The 22,278-nt window shown below is 51.4% G+C and overlaps 1 protein-coding gene across 1 annotated transcript in view; it reads right to left on the bottom strand.

Annotated features, from left to right (window-relative positions):
• The window catches only part of LOC132567508 (bactericidal permeability-increasing protein-like), a 41,816-nt gene extending 19,925 nt beyond the window's left edge, over nt 1-21,891 (bottom strand). Inside the window, 7 exon segments of the mRNA XM_060233188.1 lie at nt 2,020-2,111; nt 4,607-4,667; nt 8,274-8,337; nt 13,843-13,998; nt 15,784-15,912; nt 18,521-18,635; nt 21,789-21,891. Coding sequence (XP_060089171.1) covers nt 2,020-2,111; nt 4,607-4,667; nt 8,274-8,337; nt 13,843-13,998; nt 15,784-15,912; nt 18,521-18,635; nt 21,789-21,891 — 720 coding nt within the window.
• Between the last annotated feature and the right edge of the window lie 387 nt (nt 21,892-22,278).

Below are 22,278 nucleotides of genomic sequence, written 5' to 3' on the forward strand. Positions count from 1 at the left end.
CAGCAGCTGCAAGTGGAGGAGTGGGGAATCAAACCCGGTTCTCCCAGATAAGAGAGCTATGGCTGACCCAAGGTCATTCCAGCAGCTGCAAGTGGAGGAGTGGGGAATCAAACCCGGTTCTCCCAGATAAGAGAGCTCTGGCTGACCCAAGGCCATCGCAGCAGCTGCAAGTGGAGGAGTGGGGAATCAAACCCGGTTCTCCCAGATAAGAGAGCTCTGGCTGACCCAAGGCCATTCCAGCGGCTGCAAGTGGAGGAGAGGGGAATCAAACCCGGTTCTCCCAGATAAGAGTCCACGCACTGAACCACTACACCAAACTGGCAAAAAGGAAAGACAGCAGGCCCCAATTCAGAGGGCCACCCCGGGGAGGCCTGGATCTCAAGGTCCAAAATCACTCCAAAGGCCATCACAGAAAATTGGCCGCAACCATGGAAGTGTTGGCTGGTGAAAGCCTCAGTCATGGCACCATTATGGGGACTTTGTCACTTTGAGGTTTGGTTTTGTTTCTTCTTCCATCTGAAAAGGACAGGAGACATCCTTTGCTGGGTTCTCCAGTATGCCAAGCCTGAGTACAGGCAGGTGTAATCACTGGAACTGCATCCATGCCGCTTTGAGCCAACCTACCATCTTCCCTGCAGGCTGAAAGTCAACAGGAACGAGTCCTGCTAGTTTCTGGCAGGAATTGGCGGCAAAAAGCACTGACTGGCGGGGGCTTGTGCCGTCGGGAACACACCTGGCCGAAGCAGCTTCTCAGCTTTTAAAAGCTAATTTTTAAGGCACCAAGTAGCTGGCTCATTGGATACATTTGCAAGGGATTTAAACCAATAGACCCCAAAAACTGCCTGGAACTTGCATCTCCTAGTCCCCACCCTCCTAGTCCCCACCAGCTGCTCTGCCCCCAGGTGATCACTTAGGGACCAGAGGTGAAAGGTGGAGCCTTCTCCTTCTTCTACACTTTCTCCTCCTCCTCCTCCTGTTCTTCTTCTGGAGATGTGGCAACAGAAGAAGAAGAAGAAGATATTGGATTAATAGCCCACCCTGTACTCTGAATCTCAGAGTCTCAAAGTGGCTCGCAATCTCCTTTACCTCCTTCCTCCCCCACAACAGACTGCTAGAGCCTTGGTAGGTGAGGTAGGTGGGGCTGAGAGAGCTCTGACAGAAGCTGCCCTTTCAAGGACAGAGTCTCAGAGCGGCCTACAATCTCCTTTCCTTTCCTCCCCCACAACAGACACTCTGTGAGGTGGGTGGGGCTCAGAGAGCTCTCCCAGAAGCTGCCCTTTCAAGGACAGAGTCTTAGAGCGGCCTACAAACTCCTTTCCCTTCCTCCCCCACAACAGACACCCCGTGAAGTAGGTGGGGCTGAGCGAGTTCTCCCAGAAGCTGCCCTTTCAAGGATAGAGTCTCAGAGCAGCCTACAATCTCCTTTCCTTTCCTCCCCCACAACAGACACCCTGTGAGGTGGGTGGGGCTGAGAGAGCTCTCCCAGAAGCTGCCCTTTCAAGGACAGAGTCTCAGAGCGGCCTACAATCTCCTTTCCCTTCCTCCCCCACAACAGACACCCTGTGAGGTGGGTGGGGCTGATAGAGCTCTCCCAGAAGCTGCCCTTCCAAGGACAACTCCTACAAGAGCTCTGGCTGACCCAAGGCCGTTCCAGCAGCTGCGAGTGGAAGAGTGGGGGATCAAACCCGGTCCTCTCAGATAAGAGTCTGTGCAGTTCACCACTACACCAAACCGGCTCTCAGGAAGTGAAAGCCCAGAGATGTTCAACCCCTTTTCTTCCTGGAAATCCAGCACTGAGTTTTTCATCTGTGCCCGCCTGCAAAAGCCTCTGCTTCTGGGTCACGGGGAACCGGCTGCTTAGCCTCCAAGGCTGATCCACGGCGCTCTGCAACTCTCGCCAAGGGTCTGCACAGACTGGCAGGGACTCTCCAAGGACAGGCAGATATCAAAACGTTTCACGGATCCACTGAGAAGTGAAAAAGGCTATGGGGAACTCCGCCACGGCTCCAGCAGTCTTACCTTGAGGTCCACGTGACATCGGTCCACACCAAACACTGGCTTGTTCACAAAGGAATAGTCCAGTTCCACAAAGGAATCTATCTGGATGGAGACTGTGGCAGAAGAGGGAGAAAAGATGTCTCTAGCACAGCACAATCCAAATGGGTTTCCAACTCCAGGTTGCAAAATTCCCGGAGCCTAGGGAGGGCAGGGCTCCCGAGAGTGAACATATGAACATCTGACGCTGCCTTCTACTGAATCAGACTCTCGGTCCATCAAAGTCAGTATTGTCTACTCAGACTGGCAGCGGCTCTCCAGGGTCTAGAGCTGAGGTTTTTCACACCTATTTGCCTGGACCCTTTTCAGTTGGAGATGCCGGGGATTGAACCTGGGACCTTCTGCTTACTAAGCAGATGCTCTACTATTGAGCCACCCTCCCTCCCCTGCTCCTCCAGGGTCTCAAGCTGAGGTTTTTCACACCTACTTGCCTGGACCCTTTTGAGTTCGAGATGCCGGGATTGAACCTGGGACCTTCTGCTTACCAAGCAGATGGTCTACCACTGAGCCACCTTCCCTCCCTTAAAGCTGCCTTCATTCCTTGTGAACATATGAACATATGAAGCTGCCTTCTACTGAATCAGACCCTCAGTCCATCAAAGTCAGTCTTGTCCACTCAGACTGGCAGCGGCTCTCCGGGGTCTCAAGCGGAGGTTTTTCGCACCTGTTTGCCTGGACCCCTTTTTAGAGATGCCGAGGATTGAACCTGGGACCTTCTGCTTACCAATCAGATGCTCTACCACTGAGCCACCATCCCTCCCCAATAATTAACTGGGACAAGGCAAGGTTTCCGTGAAATTCAGCCTCAAACAAAGGAAGCAATGTCACCAAAATAATACAGATCTTTCAAAAATAATAGGATCCCCGTGGCGCCCCAGTCCGAAACCCACTCCTCCGCGCCCCCCATCGGTATATTTGCGCGCGCAAGGTGCGCATGCTCCAACAACATCACTGATGACGGCACTGTCACGCCCCCCCACCCCGACTTTGCCAACGCCTCGGCAAAGTCTGGAAGGCAGCGAGCGTGCTCAGAGCTGGACTCTGAGCGCACTCGCTGCCATGCCCCCCAACTTTGCCCAGGCTTCAGCGAAGTCAGGACGGCAGCAGGCGTGGGGCGCAAGGAGACGGGGTGCCTCGTGGTGCCCCTAGGCCAAGCGGCACCCTAGGCGGCCACCTACTTAAGCCTACTCCCACGCGCTGGCCCTGAGCACAGAGTGGTCAAGCTGCAGTCCTGCAGTCCAAGCTCTCTGCTCACGACCTGAGTTCGATCCCAACGGAAGCTGGGTTCAGGTAGCCGGCTCGAGGTTGACTCAGCCTTCCATCCTTCCGAGGTCGGTCAAATGAGGACCCGGCTTGCTGGGGGGAAAGTGGAGATGACTGGGGAAGGCCAGGGCAAACCATCCCATAAAAGTGATGCGGCGTCGCCCCGGAGTCGTAAACGACTGGTGCTTGCACAGGGGACTACCTTGACTTTTTTTTTAAATCAAATTTAATATCACGCTCCCATCAAATTCCACACTCATAAACATACCCTAACATAATGGAAAAGTAAGAGAGAACCTTGGTGTAAATGATTAGAGTCCCAAATCCATGTCCAGTTTTCGGGTGAAAGAAAACTGGACATCGATTTGGGACTCTAATTATTTCCCACAAGGTTCTCTCTAATTGTTCCATTGTGCTAGGGTATGTTTATGAGTGTAGAGTTTGATGAGAGTGTGGTATTATATTTGATACATCTGTATCATTTTGGTGATGTCAATTCATTTGTTGGAGGCTGGTTTGCACGGAAACCTTCGTTTATCTCCAGTCGCCCATCAGGAATCAGAATCATAAGAGTTGGACCTCCAGGGTCATCTAGTCCAACCCCCTGCACAATGCAGGAAACTCACAAATGCCTCCCCCTAAATTCACAGGATCTTCATTGCTGTCAGATGGCCATCCAGCCTCTGTTGAAAAACCTCCAAGGAAGGAGAGCCCACCACCTCCCGAGGAAGCCTGTTCCACTGAGGAACCGCTCTGACAGTCAGGAAGTTCATAGAATCCTAGAGTTGGAAGGGACCTCCAGGGTCACCTAGTCCAACCCCCTGCACAATGCAGGAAACTCACAAACCCCTCCCCCTAAATTCACAGGATCTTCATTGCTGTCAGATGGCCATGCAGCCTCTGTTGAAAAACCTCCAAGGAAGGAGAGCCCACCACCTCCCGAGGAAGTCTGTTCCACTGAGGAACTGCTCTGACAGTCAGGAAGTTCATAGAATCCTAGGGTTGGAAGGGACCTCCAGGGTCACCTAGTCCAATCCCCTGCACAATGCAGGAAACTCACAAACACCTCCCCCTAAATTCACAGGATCCTCCTTGCTGTCAGAGGGCCATCTAGCCTCTGTTGAAAAACCTCCAAGGGAGGAGAGCCCGCCACTGCCCTATCGACCAGCTTGGAAAGGCATATCTCTCTTTAAATGACTTTTAATGAAGCTGGCAACCCCAGTGAGAACCGTCCAGAGAGAGGTGAAGTTTCTTTTGAACATCCATTCCTTAGTGTGCGTACACATACCGTTCATGGCGCGCAGGACTTGTGCAATATCATCAACGCCCTTCTTGAGTTCGAGACACAGCTGGAAAAAAGCAGAACCCAGAAATATGAAGAACAGGCAAGCTGGTGGACAGACAGCTGCCTTCTCCCTGCATCAGTGATTGTATGGGCCCAGAAGCCATCCAAAGGAAAGGCAACCGAAGAGCAAAGAATGCTGCAGGTACACAGTGCCGTCAAGCCACTGACATGGCAACCCCAGCAAGGGAGCTTGGAGGCAAGTGAAAAGCAGAGGGGGTTTGCTCTTGCCTTCTTCTGCAGAGACTTCCTTGGTGGACTCCCATCCAAGTCCCAATTTTACGTAGCTTCTGAGATCCGATGAGATCAGACTATACCAGGGGTGGCCAAACTGCGGCTCAAGGGCCACGTGTGGCTCTTTCACACATATTGTGTGGCTCTTGAAGCCTCCACTGCCCCATTAGCTGGTTTGGAGATGGCATTTCTCTCTTTAAATGACTTCTCCAAGCCAAGCAGCCAGCAGCTTGGAGAATGTGTTTAAAGTTAAAGTTGCTCTCTTTCTACCTCTCCCTTCCTCCCCATCTATTTTCCTTCCTTCCTTCCTTCCTTCCTTCCTTCCTTCCTTCCTTCCTTCCTTCCTTCCTTCCTTCCTTCCTTCCTTCCTTCCTTCCTTCCTTCCTTCCTTCCTTCCTCCCTCCCTCCCTCCCTCCCTCCCATCCATCCATCCATCCATCCATCCATCCATCCATCCATCCATCCAGGGAATTATTTGGAAGGGAATTGAAAACAAATCAGCCAGTATAATCATGCCCCTGTATAAATCGATGGTGTGGTCTCATTTGGAGTACTGTGTACAATTCTGGTCACCGCACCTCAAAAAAGGATATTATAGCATTGGAAAAAGTGCAGAAAAGGGCAACTAGAATGATTCAAGGGATGGAACACTTTCCCTATGAAGAAAGGCTGAAACGCTTGGGGCTCTTTAGCTTGGAGAAACGTCGACAGCGGGGTGACATGATAGAAGTTTACAAGATTATGCATGGGATGGAGAAGGCAGAGAAGGAAGTCCTTTTCTCCCTTTCTCACAATACGAGAACTCGTGGGCATTCAATGGAATTGCTGAGCAGTTGGATTAGAACTGATAAAAGGAAGTCCTTCGTCACTCAAAGGGTGATTAACATGTGGAATTCACTGCCACAGGAGGTGGTGGAGGCTACAAGCATAGGGGGCTTCAAGAGAGAATTGGATAAGCATATGGACCAGAGGCTATTAGCCAGTGGCTATTAGCCACAGCGTATTGTTGGAGCTCTCTGTCTGGGGCAATGATGCTCTATATTCTTGTGCTTGGGTAGGGGCCCAGTGGAAGGGCTTCTAGCCCCACTGGTGGATCTCTAGATGGCGCTTGGGTTTTTTTTGGCCACTGTGTGACACAGAGTGTTAGGCTGGATGGGCCATTGGCCTGATCCAACATGGCTTCTCTTATGTTCCTTCCTTCCTTCCAACATCTGACGTTCATGTCCTGCAGCTCTCGGACATCTGGCATTTATTCTATGTGGCTCCGACACTAAGCAAGTTTGGCCACCCCTAGGCTATGTACCTATACCTTCCCTCCCAAAGAACCCTGCACTCATGCAGATTGTATTGCCACCTATTTAGACGCAGGACCTGGAGCTCCTGCAACAGAAAGTGCAGCCTGCTAACATTTCCTTCCCAGTGCTGGGGCAGCCGCGATCCATGGCATAGTGTAGGGGAACAAAGCAGTAGACTAGTTGCACCTTTAAGACCAACCAAGTTTTTTTTCCAGAATGTACGCTTTCGTATGCTCTAAGCAGACTTCATCAGACAAAAGGATGGAAGGGCCAGCAGTCCTAACTATAGAGAAAGCGGGTAGTGCGTTGGTATGTAGAGTCGTGGGAATGTTTTTAGCAGATTAAAAAAAAATCACAAATTGGGGTCTGTGTTTGTTAGTTAGTGGAGGGTGATAAAAAAAGCAGTTTGATGTCGTAGGTGTGAAGTGCCATAAATCTGGGCGTCACTCTGGCTTTGTTAGTTCTGGGTTTAAATAGAGGGCATCGGTTTCTCAAGAGGTTATAACATCATTCTAGTCTGCCATTAGAAAAAAAAGAATACATTAAAATATAGTGGAAGATGGGTTAGTATATATCAGGGGTGGCCAACGGTAGCTCTCCGGATGTGTTTTGCCTACAACTCCCATCAGCCCCAGCCAGCATGGCCAATGGCTGGGGCTGATGGGAGTTGTAGGCAAAAAAAAACCATCTGGAGAGCTACCATTGGCCACCCCTGATATATGTAATAATGTATTTCTCTTTTAGAACAGAAGTGAATATTGGGGGAAGGGTTTGTATTGACGGCTACAAGCGTAGCCGGCTTCAAGAGGGGATTGGATAAAAATATGGAGCAGAGGTCCATCCGTGGCTATTAGCCACAGTATGTGTGTGTGTGTGTGTGTGTATATATATATATATGTGTGTGTGTGTGTGTATACACACACACATATATTGGCCACTGTGTGACACAGAGTGTTGGACTGGATGGGCCACTGGCCTGATCCAACATGGCTTCTCTTATGTTCTTATGTGACACAGAGTGTTGGACTGGAGGGGCCACTGGCCTGATCCAACATGGCTTCTCTTATGTTCTTATGTGACACAGAGTGTTGGACTGGAGGGGCCACTGGCCTGATCCAACATGGCTTCTCTTATGTTCTTATGTGACACAGAGTGTTGGACTGGAGGGGCCACTGGCCTGATCCAACAGGGCTTCTCTTATGTTCTTATGTGACACAGAGTGTTGGACTGGAGGGGCCACTGGCCTGATCCAACATGGCTTCTCTTATGTTCTTATGTGACACAGAGTGTTGGACTGGAGGGGCCACTGGCCTGATCCAACATGGCTTCTCTTATGTTCTTATGTGACACAGAGTGTTGGACTGGAGGGGCCATTGGCCTGATCCCACAGGGCTTCTCTTATGTTCTTATGTGACACAGAGTGTTGGACTGGAGGGGCCACTGGCCTGATCCAACAGGGCTTCTCTTATGTTCTTATGTGACACAGAGTGTTGGACTGGAGGGGCCATTGGCCTGATCCAACATGGCTTCTCTTATGTTCTTATGTGACACAGAGTGTTGGACTGGAGGGGCCACTGGCCTGATCCAACAGGGCTTCTCTTATGTTCTTATGTGACACAGAGTGTTGGACTGGATGGGGTACTGGCCTGATCCAACAGGGCTTCTCTTATGTTCTTATGACATACTCAAACAAGGGATATTGGCTGTTTATCTTATTACATATGACTGTACATGCCAACTCACTGCCCACTTTCTCTCTATTTAGGACTGCTTGCCGTTCCATTTTTGCCTGATGAAGTCTGCTTAGAGCGTACAGAAGCTGACATTCTGAATAAAACTTAGCTGCTCTCAAAGGTGCCACTTGTCTCGGCTTTGTTCTATTGCTGGAAACCAACACGGCTGCCCGCTTGGATCTATCTACACTGTAGGAGACTAAGCCCCAAGGCCCCACTTCAGGTGATACATTTTGACTAACCGCAGTAATGGACAGGGCAGACAGGCACCTGTAATCCGACCCAGCTCTCCCCCTTCCCGGCACAATCTCAAAGGAGGAATCTTGGCATCAGCTGCTAGTTCAGACTCACTTGTTTGTTGAGTTTGGATTCAAGGAGCGTCTCAAGGACAGAAGTGAAGCGGTTGTAGAACCAGCTGTAGGAAGGGGGAGAGGAAGGGGGGGGGGATTATTTATTTATTACTTCATTTTGTTCGATTTAAATCCCGCCCTCTCCGCGAAAGCAGGCTCAGGGCGGCTTACACGTTCAGAGGTGTCATGAGCCCTGACGAGGGGGAGCTGGAAGGGTTAACAGACCTGGAAGAGTTGCCAGCCAGTTCCTCAGCTGAACAAACAGCAGCTGGCCCATCAATCACTCTCCAGACAACAGTGTCTCCTCCTCCCATCTCAAGAGTTCGAAGCAGGCTCCGGAAAGAACTTTCAGAGCAAAGACATGAGGCACGCCGAGGCTTCAGATCTCTCAGCCCTGAGTTCTAGCAGAGTCACTGCCACCCAGGGAGCAGGCTGATTGAGACTCCCATATAGCTCCCACCCAGGACCTGGTAACCTTGTGGAAGCAACAAGTCTATTCTCTGGCTTGCATCCACGCTCCTTCCTGATTCCTGATCCTGATCTGCTTGATTTCCTTGGCACCCTGACCTTTTGGCTTTTGGACATTGACTTCTGATTTCGGTTTGTGATTCTGCATTGGTGACTTGTCTCCTGCTTGACTTCCTGGACTTTGACCTTGGACTGGCTTTGGACTCCTGCCTGCCTGCACCCGGACAATGTGACAATAGGGTTGCCAAGTCCAACTCAAGAAATATCTGGGGACTTTGGGGGTGGATCCAGGAGACTTTGGGGCTGGAGCCGGGAGCAAGGGTGCGGCAAGCATAACTGAACTCCGAAGGGAGTTCGGGCCATCGCATTGAAAGGGACCGCGCTCCTTTTAAATGCCTTCCCTCCACTGGAAATAAGGAAGGATAGGGGCACCTTCTTTGGAGGCTCATAAAATTGGACTCCCCAGTCCAATCTTTATGAAACTGGGGGGATGTTTTGAAGAGAGTCCCCAGATGCTAGGCTAAATTTTCTTTTCCGCTAATCCATACGTTGCGTGCTGCATTGTGAGTTGACTCTGCAACGTATTTTCCAAGCATCGCTGCTGAGGCTCCCCCCTCCCCAGACTCCACCCCCAAATCTCCAGGAATCTCCCACCCTGAGTCGGCAACCTTGCCCATCCCCCAGGGACGGAGGCCTCATCATGCAGCCCAGAAGGAGCTGACGGAACAGAGAAGTTTCGACAGCTTCCTAGCCGAGAGCTCTCAGGATGCTGCTCTGAAGTAGGACTCCAGTAGTGCCCTTAAGACCAACCGATTTTATTCAGAATGTAAGCTTTCATGTGCTCTAACCACACTTCGTCAGACAATGGGGTACAGTGAGCAGTGCTCCGTACAGCTGGTGGGCAGTGGCTAAGAATGCAGAGCGCAGGGCCGGATTAACAATTAGGCCAAGTAAGCACTAGCCTAAGGGCCCACACGGCTATGGGCTCCCCCCTCCCGGCTTCTCCCCTGCTTACAGCCCTCCAAACCTGCAGGTGTAACCAGCAACTGAGCCCCTCTTTGCCTGGTGTGGCTGCTTCTGGCGTTAACATAAGAACATAAGAGAAGCCCTGTTGGATCAGGCCAATGGCCCAACCAGTCCAACACTCTGTGTCACATTAGAACATAAGAGAAGCCCTGTTGGATCAGGCCAGTGGCCCCTCCAGTCCAACACTCTGTGTCACATTAGAACATAAGAGAAGCCCTGTTGGATCAGGCCAGTGGCCCCTCCAGTCCAACACTCTGTGTCACATAAGAACATAAGAGAAGCCCTGTTGGATCAGGCCAGTGGCCCCTCCAGTCCAACACTCTGTGTCACATAAGAACATAAGAGAAGCCCTGTTGGATCAGGCCAGTGGCCCCTCCAGTCCAACACTCTGTGTCACATAAGAACATAAGAGAAGCCCTGTTGGATCAGGCCAGTGGCCCCTCCAGTCCAACACTCTGTGTCACAGAAGAACATAAGAGAAGCCCTGTTGGATCAGGCCAGTGGCCCTCCAGTCCAACACTCTGTGTCACATAAGAACATAAGAGAAGCCCTGTTGGATCAGGCCAGTGGCCCCTCCAGTCCAACACTCTGTGTCACATAAGAACATAAGAGAAGCCATGTTGGATCAGGCCAGTGGCCCCTCCAGTCCAACACTCTGTGTCACATAAGAACATAAGAGAAGCCATGTTGGATCAGGCCAGTGGCCCATCCAGTGCAACACTCTGTGTCACAGAAGAACATAAGAGAAGCCCTGTTGGATCAGGCCAGTGGCCCCTCCAGTCCAACACTCTGTGTCACATAAGAACATAAGAGAAGCCCTGTTGGATCAGGCCAGTGGCCCCTCCAGTCCAACACTCTGTATCACATAAGAACATAAGAGAAGCCATGTTGGATCAGGCCAGTGGCCCCTCCAGTCCAACACTCTGTGTCACATAAGAACATAAGAGAAGCCATGTTGGATCAGGCCAATGGCCCATCCACTCCAACACTCTGTGTCACATAAGAACATAAGAGAAGCCCTGTTGGATCAGGCCAATGGCCCAACCAGTCCAACACTCTGTGTCACATAAGAACATAAGAGAAGCCCTGTTGGATCAGGCCAGTGGCCCCTCCAGTCCAACACTCTGTGTCACATAAGAACATAAGAGAAGCCCTGTTGGATCAGGCCAGTGGCCCCTCCAGTCCAACACTCTGTGTCACATAAGAACATAAGAGAAGCCATGTTGGATCAGGCCAGTGGCCCCTCCAGTCCAACACTCTGTGTCACATAAGAACATAAGAGAAGCCATGTTGGATCAGGCCAGTGGCCCCTCCAGTCCAACACTCTGTGTCACATAAGAACATAAGAGAAGCCATGTTGGATCAGGCCAGTGGCCCATCCAGTGCAACACTCTGTGTCACAGAAGAACATAAGAGAAGCCCTGTTGGATCAGGCCAGTGGCCCCTCCAGTCCAACACTCTGTGTCACATAAGAACATAAGAGAAGCCCTGTTGGATCAGGCCAGTGGCCCCTCCAGTCCAACACTCTGTATCACATAAGAACATAAGAGAAGCCATGTTGGATCAGGCCAGTGGCCCCTCCAGTCCAACACTCTGTGTCACATAAGAACATAAGAGAAGCCATGTTGGATCAGGCCAATGGCCCATCCACTCCAACACTCTGTGTCACATAAGAACATAAGAGAAGCCCTGTTGGATCAGGCCAGTGGCCCCTCCAGTCCAACACTCTGTATCACATAAGAACATAAGAGAAGCCCTGTTGGATCAGGCCAATGACCCACCCAGTCCAACACTCTGTGTCACATAAGAACATAAGAGAAGCCCTGTTGGATCAGGCCAGTGGCCCCTCCAGTCCAACACTCTGTGTCACACAGTGGCCAAAAGAACCCCAAGTGCCATCAGGAGGTCCACCAGCGGGGCTAGAAGTGTTCTCACCAAGTTTACCTCTCTCTGCATCTCCCCCACAGCTTTGTTGAAGGGACTTTTGAGAAGGTGGCTGCAGCAGGGCCACAAGTGGGGGGGTGAGCACTCCGATTTGCCAGGGGGCCCCTGAAATTCTGACTGCCTAAGGGCCTCCATAGGGTTTAATCTGCCACTGGCAGAGTGGTACCAAGTTATAAAAGAAGAAGACGACATTGGATTTATATCCCGCCCTCCACTCCAAAGAGTCTCCGAGCAGCTCACCATCTCCTTTATCTTCCTTCCCCACAACAGACACTCTGTGAGGTGGGTGGGGCTGAGAGGGCTCTCACAGCAGCTGCCCTTTCAAGGACAACCTCTGCAAGAGCTATGGCGGCCTCAAGGCCATGCTAGCAGGTGCAAGTGGAGGAGTGGGGAATCAAACCCGTTTCTCCCAGATAAGAGTCCGCACATTAGGGTTTGTAGAATCTTTCGGGCTCAAGTGCCGTGTTCTACTAGAGAAAGTTTTCCTTCCAGACGTTTCGTTCACAGCTGCGGAGAACATCCTCAGTGGCGTTGCAGCCGGAGCAGGCGCTCAGACCTTTTTGGCTGATGTGCATTGAGTCACACTTAACAACTACACCAAACTGGCTAGAAAAGGAAAGGAAAGGTCCCCTGTGCAAGCACCAGTCGTTTCCGACTCTGGGGTGACGTTGCTTTCACAGCGTTTTCACAGCAGACTTTCTACAGGATGGTTTGCCACTGCCTTCCCCAGTCTTTTACACTTTCCCCCCCAGCAAGCTGGGGACTCATTTGACCGACCTCGGAAGGATGGAAGGCTGAGTCAACCTCGGGCCGGCTACCTGAATCCAGCTTCTGCCAGAATCGAACTCAGGTCATGAGCAGAGAGTTCAGATCACAGTGCTGCGGTACTGCCGCTTTAGCACTCTGCGCCACGAGGCCGCTATACCTAGTTAGAATCCAGTGGCAAAAGAGTGAAATTAACAAACTGAAAGAACATTTGGTCTGGACAGCATTTGCGTGGGAAACCAATGAAACAACAACCTGTCAGAATGGGAGATGGAGGCAATAGATGACGTCTTGATTGCTATGTTACTTGCAAGGCTGGATTAAATCGAGAAAATGTCTTTCCCAGGGGTTTTGCTGCCCACCTAATTTACTTTGTGACATGTAACATACATTATAAACACCATTCTAGTTTGCCGTTAGAAAAAGAAGAATACATTAAAATATAGCGGAAGATGGGTTTAGTCAGGACTCTCTTTGCAAGCAGGCACTCCTTTGCATATGAGGCCACGCCCCCCCCTGATGTAGCCAATCCTCCGAAAGCTTACAAGGCTCTTTGTGCAGGGCCTACTGTAAGCTCCAGGAAGACTGGCTACATCAGGGCTGTGTGGCCTAATAGGCAAAGGAGCTCCTGCTACAAAAAAAGTCCTGGGTTTAGTATACGTAATGAGATAAACAGCCAATATCCCTTATATAGGCCTCCGTGAGGATGTGATACTGTTGGAAAATACATTGCAGAGTAAAGTCGTAGCATGGAGCACACAAAAGCTTACGTTCTGAATAAAACTTGGTTGGTCTTAAAGGTGAACTTGACGCCTACGTTGTTATTCTGAATCAAACTGGGTTGGTCTTAAAGGTGCACTCGACTCCTCCTTTGTTATTTTGAATCAAACTGGGTTGGCCTTAAAGGTGCCCTTGACGCCTACTTTGTTATTCTGAACCATACTGGGTTGGTCTTAAAGGTGCCCTCGACACCTACTTTGTTATTCTGAATCAAACTGGGTTGGTCTTAAAGGTGCACGACGCCTACTTTGTTATTCTGAATCAAACTGGGTTGGTCTTAAAGGTACACTCGACTCCTTTGTTATTCTGAATAAAACTTGGTTGGTCTTAAAGGTACACTCGACTCCTCCTTTGTTATTCTGAATAAAACTGGGTTGGTCTTGAAGGTGCACTCAACGCCTACTTCGTTATTCTGAATCAAACTAGGTTGGTCTTAAAGGTGAACTTGACTCCTACTTTGTTATTCTGAATGAATCTGGGTTGGTCTTAAAGGTGCTACTGGACGCCTCCCTTGTTCAGGATGTTCTCCTGTCCCTCTGACTAGTGCCACGCGAAGGAAGCCCGGCAGAAAAACCAGGCTTGCCTACCTGTTTCCCCCGTGGAATTTCAAGAGGATGCCCCCAGTGGCAGCTCGGCAGCGGGCAGCCCACACTTTCGGTCGTCCCGTGAGCTCCTTGCCGAGTCCCAGGAGAGCAGAGAGGGACAACTGGTGAACATGGATGTCAACAGTGCCTCCGTCACGTCTGTGAGGGAAAAGAGGCCCTGGGTTACAAGCTGTTCACAGGCTAGGCTTGCCAATCCCCAGGTCCCAGCGGGGGATCCCCCCGGTTTTACAGGCTTCCCCCTGCCAGCTGGCCGACGGGGAAAGCCCCACCCCCACAGCCATTATGCAGCTAAAGGTCTTGGGCAGGTTTAGAAACCTGCAAACAGGTCAGTTTCAAAATGTCTGTGGCCGTTTTCCCACTGACCTTACTCCGGAGCGACGTCCCTCTTCACCGCGCTGCGTCTGCGCGGATTTCCCACCAACTGCTGCGCACAACCAGGAAGAGCCGCGGCTTTTGCGTCGCAGATGTAAACTGGTTTTTAGCGGTTTCCATTTGCGACGCAAAAGGTCGGGAACTTCCTGGTTCCTCGGAGCAGTTGGTGGGAAATCGTGAAGAGGGACGTCGCTCCGACGTAAGCTCAGTGGGAAAACGGCCTGTGTGTCTCTGTGCCTTTAAAGTTGAGCAGGAAGTACTTCACGGGAAGGGTCAGCAATACAGTCCCTCGGTTTGTTTTGCTTTCATTTCAGGGCAACTAAGTGTGTGTGTGTGTGAGAGAGAGAGAGCAGCGTAGCTGTTCTTTTCAGATGTCCTTGTGGAGGAACCAGACCCAGTAAGTGTGTGTGTGTGTGTGTGTATGAGAGAGAGAGAGGGTTGCCAATCCCCAGGTTTGGAGGCCCTCCCCCCCACTTTAAGGTCGTCAGAAAGCGGGAGAGGGAAATGTCTACTGGGCAATTGTTCCCTATGGAGAACGATTCCCATAGAGAATAATGGGGAATTGATCCGCGGGTATCGGGGGCTCTGGGGGGGCTGTTCTTTGAGATAGAGGCACCAAATTTTCAGTATAGCATCTAGAGCCACTCCCCAAAATACCCCCCTAAGTTTCAAAATGATTGGACTAGGGGGTCAATTATGAATATACGAAGTTGCCTTATACTGAATCAGACCCTCGGTCCATCAAAGTCAGTATTGTCTACTCAGACTGGCAGCAATTTTCCAGGGTCTCAAGCTGAAGTATTTCACGCCTACTTGCCTGGACCCTTTTTCGTTGGAGATGCCGGAGATTGAACCTGGGACCTTCTGCTTACCAAGCAGATGCTCTACCACTGAGCCACCATCCCTCCCATTGGAGAGCCAGTTTGGTGTAGTGGTTAAGTGTGCAGACTCTTATCTGGGAGAACCGGGTTTGATTCCCCACTCCTCCACTTGCACCTGCTGAAATGGCCTTGGGTCAGCCATAGCTCTGGCAGAGGTTGTCCTTGAAAGGGCAGCTGCTGTGAGAGCCCTCTCCAGCCCCACCCACCTCACAGGGTGTTTGTTGTGGGGGAGGAAGGTAAAGGAGATTGTGAGCTGCTCTGAGACTCTTCGGAGTGGAGGGCGGGATATAAATCCAATATCTTCTTCTTCATCATCTTCTTCTCCCCTGCTCTCCGGGGTCTCAAGCTGAGGTATTTCACGCCTACTTGCCTGGACCCTTTTTAGTTGGAGATGCCGGGGATTGAACCTGGGACCTCCTGCTTACCAAGCAGATGCTCTACCACTGAGCCACCATCCCTCCCTAATTCCAATTCTATGAGCCCCAAAAGAAGGTGCCCCTAACCTTTATTAAAAGGTGTGCAGTCCCTTCCAATGTGACGGCCAGAACTCCCTTGAAGTTCAATTAGGCTTGTCACACCCTTGCTCCTGGCTCCACCCCCAATGTCTCCTGGCTCCACCCCCAAAGTCCCCAGAAATTTTTGAATTGGATTTGTCACCCCTAGTTCTTACCCAAACAAAGTTTTCAGCTTCCAGTTGCCCCTGAGCAAGACGTAGCCGTTTCGGATGGTCACGTTCACGCCCAGCCCCTTGGAGAAGCCGACGGTGGAGTCGTCCAGTTGAAGCTTGTCCACCTGCAGCCTGAGAAGAAGCACCACAAGACGCACAAAGGTCAGTCCACTTTGGAGGGCCTTTTCAGATCCCAACCAAACGGCTTGCTAAAGGGGGCCAAGAGATGGGCTCAGAGCCATCTAACTAGGGTTGCCAAGTCCAGTTCAAGAAATCTCTGGAGACTTTGGGGGTGGAGCCAGGAGACATTGGGGGGTGGAGCCAGGAGCAAGGGTGTGACAAGCACAATCGAACTCCAAAGGGAGTTCTGACCCAAGGCCATGCCAGCAGGTGCAAGTGGAGGAGTGGGGAATCAAACTCCGCTGGATAAGAGTCTGTACACTTAACCACAACATCAAACTAGCTAACATAAGAGAAGCCATGTTGGATCAGGCCAGTGGCCCCTCCAGTCCAACACTCGGTGTCACATAAGAACATAAGAGAAGCCCTGTTGGATCAGGCCAGTGGCCCCTCCAGTCGAACACTCTGTGTCACATAAGAACATAAGAGAAGCCCTGTTGGATCAGGCCAGTGGCCCCTCCAGTCGAACACTCTGTGTCACATAAGAACATAAGAGAAGCCCTGTTGGATCAGGCCAGTGGCCCCTCCAGTCGAACACTCTGTGTCACATAAGAACATAAGAGAAGCCAAGTTGGATCAGGCCAATGGCCCATCCAGTCGAACACTCTGTGTCACATAAGAACATAAGAGAAGCCAAGTTGGATCAGGCCAGTGGCCCATGCAGTCCAACACTCTGTGTCACATAAGAACATAAGAGAAGCCCTGTTGGATCAGGCCAGTGGCCCCTCCAGTCCAACACTCTGTGTCACGTAAGAACACAAGAGAAGCCATGTTGGATCAGGCCAATGGCCCATCCAGTCCAACACTCTGTATCACATACGAACATAAGAGAAGCCCTGTTGGATCAGGCCAGTGGCCCATCCAGTCCAACACTCTGTGTCACATAAGAACATAAGAGAAGCCCTGTTGGATCAGGCCATTGGCCCATCCAGTCCAACACACTGTGTCACATAAGAACATAAGAGAAGCCATGTTGGATCAGGCCAATGGCCCATCCAGTTCAACGCTCTGTGTCACACAGTGGCCAAAAAAACCCAGGTGCCATCAGGAGGTCCATCAGTGGGGCTAGAAGCCCTCCCACTGGGCCCCTCCCCAAGCACCAAGAATACAAAGCATCACTGCCCCAGACAGAGAGTTCCAACAATAAGCGATGGGTAATAGCCACTGATGGATCTTTGTTCCATATGTTTATCCATTCCCCTTTACAATCTCCTTCCGGTTTGGTGTAGTGGTTAAGTGTGCGGACTCTTATCTGGGAGAACCGGGTTTGATTCCCCACTCCTCCACTTGCACCTGCTAGCATGGCCTTGGGTCAGCCATAGCTCTGGCAGAGGTTGTCCTTGAAAGGGCAGCTGCTGTGAGAGCCCTCTCCAGCCCTACCCACCTCACAGGGTGTCTGTTGTGGGGGAGGAAGGTAAAGGAGATTGTGAGCCGCTATGAGACTCTTCGGAGTGGAGGGCGGGATATAAATCCAATATCTTCTTCTTCCCTCCCCCTCCCCACAACAGACACCCTGTGAGGTAGGTGGGGCTGAGATTGTGTTTGTCCGTGTCCTTTATAAAGTTTGTATCTCTCAGGGGTGGAATTCTAACAGGAGCTCCTTTGCATATTAGGCCAATATAATATAGTGGGTTCTTAGGCATTGAAGAGGCGAGGTGGTAGCGCCAACAAGCTCTTTATTGAGTACAGCAAGGTAGGTGGCTGCACTAACAAAACTGAGGAACTGGGCGTACTGGGCCAACTAGTTACAACACTGAGTTCTCATGCTAGCACGCTATTGGGTCATTCAAACCAGCCGGGGGGCCTGTGATTGGAGCAGGGCAGAAGGGAATTGGGTCCTACTGCCCCTTGTTCCCAAGCCCAGTTCTTCAGGCTCCAATGAGCCAGGCAGGAACACCATTGGTAGCAACATGGATTCTCCTACACCAGGGGTGGCCAACGGTAGCTCTCCAGATGTTTTTTGCCTACAACTCCCATCAGCCCCAGCCAGCATGGCCAATGGCTGGGGTTGATGGGAGTTGCAGGCAAAAAAAAAACATCTGGAGAGCTACCGTTGGCCACCCCTGTCCTACATAACAGCCACACACCCCTGATGTATCCAATCCTCCAAGAGCTTACAAGGCTCTTTTTTGTAAGCTCTCGGAGGATTGGCTACATCAGGGAAGTGTGGCCTAATATGCTATCTAATCTTATATAAGCACACACATGGTGCGGCCCAATGTGGACCGGCCCAAAAAGGTCTCATTGATGTCAGGCTGAGGTCTTTCCCATCACCTCCCGCCTGGTCCTTTTAACTGGAGATGGTGGGGATTGGACCTGGGATCTCATAGCAAATGAGTTTGACACCCCTGGCTCAGTAGACAGTACTGGCCATGCCGGACTGATAGTTTGATTCAGTAGAAGGCGTCTTCCTGTGTTTGCCTGGAAGGGGCAGAGTGGAAGGAGGTGATTCCCGGGAGGAGTGAGAGGACGCAGTGGGATTTGGGGGACTGGGGAGTCCCACATGGGAAAACTCATCAGTGCGAGCTGTGGAAGGGGAGGGAGACAGGCTCACGCTTACCTTGTTACAGAGTACTGAACGTCCCCCAGAAGGGGCATGTTGTGGGACCCGTGAATATCCGGGATGGGATTCTTTTTCAGCATGGAGGCCGCCATCCTCATCCCAAACTGATTTCCTGGGAAGAGGGAACAAGGACAGAAACTCAATGGTGAGGTACCCGGAAGGGTGCAGGAACCGGGGCCAGCTTCCCCTGAAGCGCAAGGGACAGAGGGGTTGCTCTTCCCACCCCAAACCCACTCTCATCCATCCATTCCTCTCTTGCCAGGGAAAGGCCATAGCTCAATGGCAGACCCTCTGCTTGCTGCGCAGAAGGTCCCAGGTTCAATCCCCAGCATCTCCATCTAAATGGACCTGGTAGGAGGTGATGTGAAAGACCTCAGCCTAAAACCCTGGAGAGCAGGGAAGCTGTGGTTCCATGGCAGATCATCTACTTGGCATGCAGAAGGTCCCAGGTTCAATCCCCACCATCTCCAGTTAAAAGGACCAGGCGGGAGGTGATGGGAAAGACCTCAGCCTGAGATCCTGGAGAGCCAGAAGGAGGAGCCATGGCTCAGTGGAAGAGCCTCTGCTTGCCAATCCCCAGCATCTCCAGTTGAAAGGACCAGGGAGTAGGTAGGTGATGTGAAAGATCTCCACCTGAGACCCTGAGGAGTTGTGGGGAGGGACTGTGGCTCAATAGAAGAGCCTCTGCTTAGCATGCAGAAGGTCCCAGGTTCAATCCCCTGGCCCTCCAGTTAAAAAGGATCAGGCGATAGGTGATGTGAAGGATCTCTGCCTTGGACAGTCTGAGTAGACAATACAGACCTCAATGGACCAAGGGTCTGGTTCAGTATAAGGCAGCTTCAGATGTTCATAAAAAAGGCGAGGGACAGTGGCTCAGTGGTAGAGCATCTGCTTGGGAAACAGAAGGTCCCAGGTTCAATCCCCGGCATCTCCAACTAAAAAGGGTCCAGGCACAAAGGCATGAAAAACCTCAGCTTGAGACCCTGGAGAGCAGGGGAGAGACAGTGGCTCACTGGTAGAGCATCTGCTTGGTAAGCAGAAGGTCTCAGGTTCAGTCCCTGGTATCTCCACCTAAAAAGGGTCCAGGCAAGTAGGCGTGAAAAACCTCAGCTTGAGACCCTGGAGAGCCGCTGCCAGTCTGAGTAGACAAGACTGACTTTGATGGACAGAGGGTCTGATTCAGTATAAGGCAGCTCCATATGTTCATATGTTCACCAGTGACTTTAGGGGAGGGATGGTGGCTCAGTGGTTGAGCATCTGCTTGGTAAGCAGAAGGTCCCAGGTTCAATCCCAGGCATCTCCAACTCAAAAGGGTCCAGGCAAGTAGGCGTGAAAAACCTCAGCTTGAGACCCTGTAGAGCAGGGGAGGGATGGTGGCTCAGTGGTGGAGCATCTGCTTGGGAAGCAGAAGGTCCCAGGTTCAATCTCCGGCATCTCCAACTAAAAAGGGTCCAGGCAAGTAGGCATGAAAAACCTCCGCTTGAGACCCTGGAGAGCCACTGCCAGTCTGAGTAGACAAGACTGACTTTGATGGACCCAGGAGGGTCTGATTCAGTAGAAGGTAGCTTCAGATGTTCCTATGTTCACTCTCGGCTGCGATTCTCTATTGTGGTTGCACAGCCTCCTGGTGGGTCTTGAAGCTCTCCCAGAATCGCAGCTGATCTCCAGACGACAGAGATCAGTTCCCCTGGGGACTGACTTTGATGGACTGAGAGAGTGATTCATTATAAGCCAGCTTCATATATTCATATATATGTTCATGCAAAAGGTCCCAGGTTCGATCCTTGGCAACTCCACTACAAAGGGACTAGGCCAGCGGTGGCCAAACTTGATTAACATAAGAGCAACATAGAACAAATGTCCGATGTTCGAGAGCCGCAAGAGCTTACAGGGCTCTTATTACAGGGGCTACTGTAATAAGGATTGGCTACATCAGGGGGGTGCGGCTTAATAGGCAAAGGGGTTTCTGCTACAAAAAAAAAGCCCTGGTTCTTTGAGAGCTGCAAGGAAGGAAAGGTGGAAAGAAAGCTGGAAGGAATGCAACTGGATGGGGGAGGGAGGAAGAGGTGGTAAGAAAGCAACTTTAACTATAAATACTTTCTCCAAGCGGGCAGTGGGGGCTTCAAGAGCCACACAATATGTGTGAAACTCCCGAGCCACAGTTAGGTGATACGAAAGACCTCTTCCGTCTGAGACCCTGGAGAGCAGCTGCCAGTCTGAGTAGGCAAGACTGACTCCAATGGACCAGGGGCCTGGGTCAATAGAGGGCAGATTTGTACATTCATGGAAGAGCCTCTGCTTGGCATGCAGAAGGTCCCAGGTGCAGTCGCCACCATCTCCAGTTAAAAAGAACCAGGCAGTAGGAGATGGGAAAGACCTTTCTCTGACTGAGACCCTGGAGAGCTGTTGCTAGTCCAGGGGTAGCCAAACTGTGGCTCTTTATCGTGCGGCTCTCGAAGCCCCCGCCACCCCGTTGGCCGTCAGCTTGGAGAATGCGTTTAAAGTTAAAGTTGCTTTCTTTCCACCTCTTCCTCCCCCATCGATTTGCCTGCCTGCCTGCCTTCCATGCAGCTCTCAAACATCTGACGTTTATTCTATGCGGCTCTCAGATTAAGCAAGTTTGGCTGCCCCTGGGCTAGTCCAAGTAGACCAGGGGTGGCCAAAGTATGGCTGGCGAGCCACATGTGGCTCTTTCATACATATTGTGTGGCTCTTGAAGCTCCCACTGCCCGGCTTGGAGAAGGCATCTGTCTCTTTAAATCACTTCTCCAAGCCAAGCCAGCTGGCAGCTTGGGAAATGCATTTAAAGCTGCTTTCTTTCTACCTCTCCATCTATTTCCCTCCTTCCTTCCTTCCTTCCTTCCTTCCTTCCTTCCTTCCTTCCTTCCTTCCTTCCTTCCTTCCTTCCTTCCTTCCTTCCTTCCTTCCTTCCTTCCTTCCTTCCTTCCTTCCTTCCTTCCTGTGTTTTACGGCTCTCAGTCATCTGATGTTCATATCCTGTGGCTCTCAGACGTCTGACAGTCGTGTCTCGTGGCTCTCAGACATCTGACATTTATTCTCTGTGGCTCTTATATTAAGCAAGTTTGGCCGCTCCTGAAGCTGACGTTGGTGGAGCAAGGGTTCTGCTTCAGTAGAAGGCAGCTTCAGCGCTATGTTCATGCGTCCCTTTAGAGCGGGGATCCCCAGAATAGGTTTCAGCTGAACCGAGGTCCGGGGTACAAACCGAGTGCCCTGCACTGCGCAAAGACGGCCCCAGGAGACCTACCATATTCAAGGCCCTTCTGATTCACTTGAGCTTTCAGGCCTGCAGAAACACCTCCAACCTGCACCCAGGAGGCCAAGAGAGAGAGGGCAAGGAGCCAGTGCATCTCTCTGCGTCCTCTGGGTCACCTGGGAAACAGAACCAGGAAGTAGTTAGGACCAGGGATCGTTTTGCCGAAAAATAGGTGGCGGAACTCATTAGCATAACTCGTTAGCATATCCCGCCCCCCCCCAGCCAAAAGCAACCTGCCTCAAGAAAGGAGAGTCCCGGGCGAGCGAGGCCTGCTTGGGCTACTCAAGCAGGCCTCGCTCACCTGGAGCTCTCCTTGGTCCTGCCCCCCCACAGTCAAAAGGCCAGCAAGCCACTCGTTGCCCAAAATCACATCAGAAGAGGAGAAAGGGTGGCGTGGGCTTCTCGAGGGGTTAATGAGGGCTGCTGGGGGTGTGGCAAAGCCCCCGGTGGCTGGCTGGCTGCCCCCTCTCCTAATCCAGGG

This window comes from Heteronotia binoei, chromosome 2 (genome assembly GCF_032191835.1).
Source record: "Heteronotia binoei isolate CCM8104 ecotype False Entrance Well chromosome 2, APGP_CSIRO_Hbin_v1, whole genome shotgun sequence".
In the NCBI taxonomy this organism is placed as follows: domain Eukaryota; kingdom Metazoa; phylum Chordata; class Lepidosauria; order Squamata; family Gekkonidae; genus Heteronotia; species Heteronotia binoei.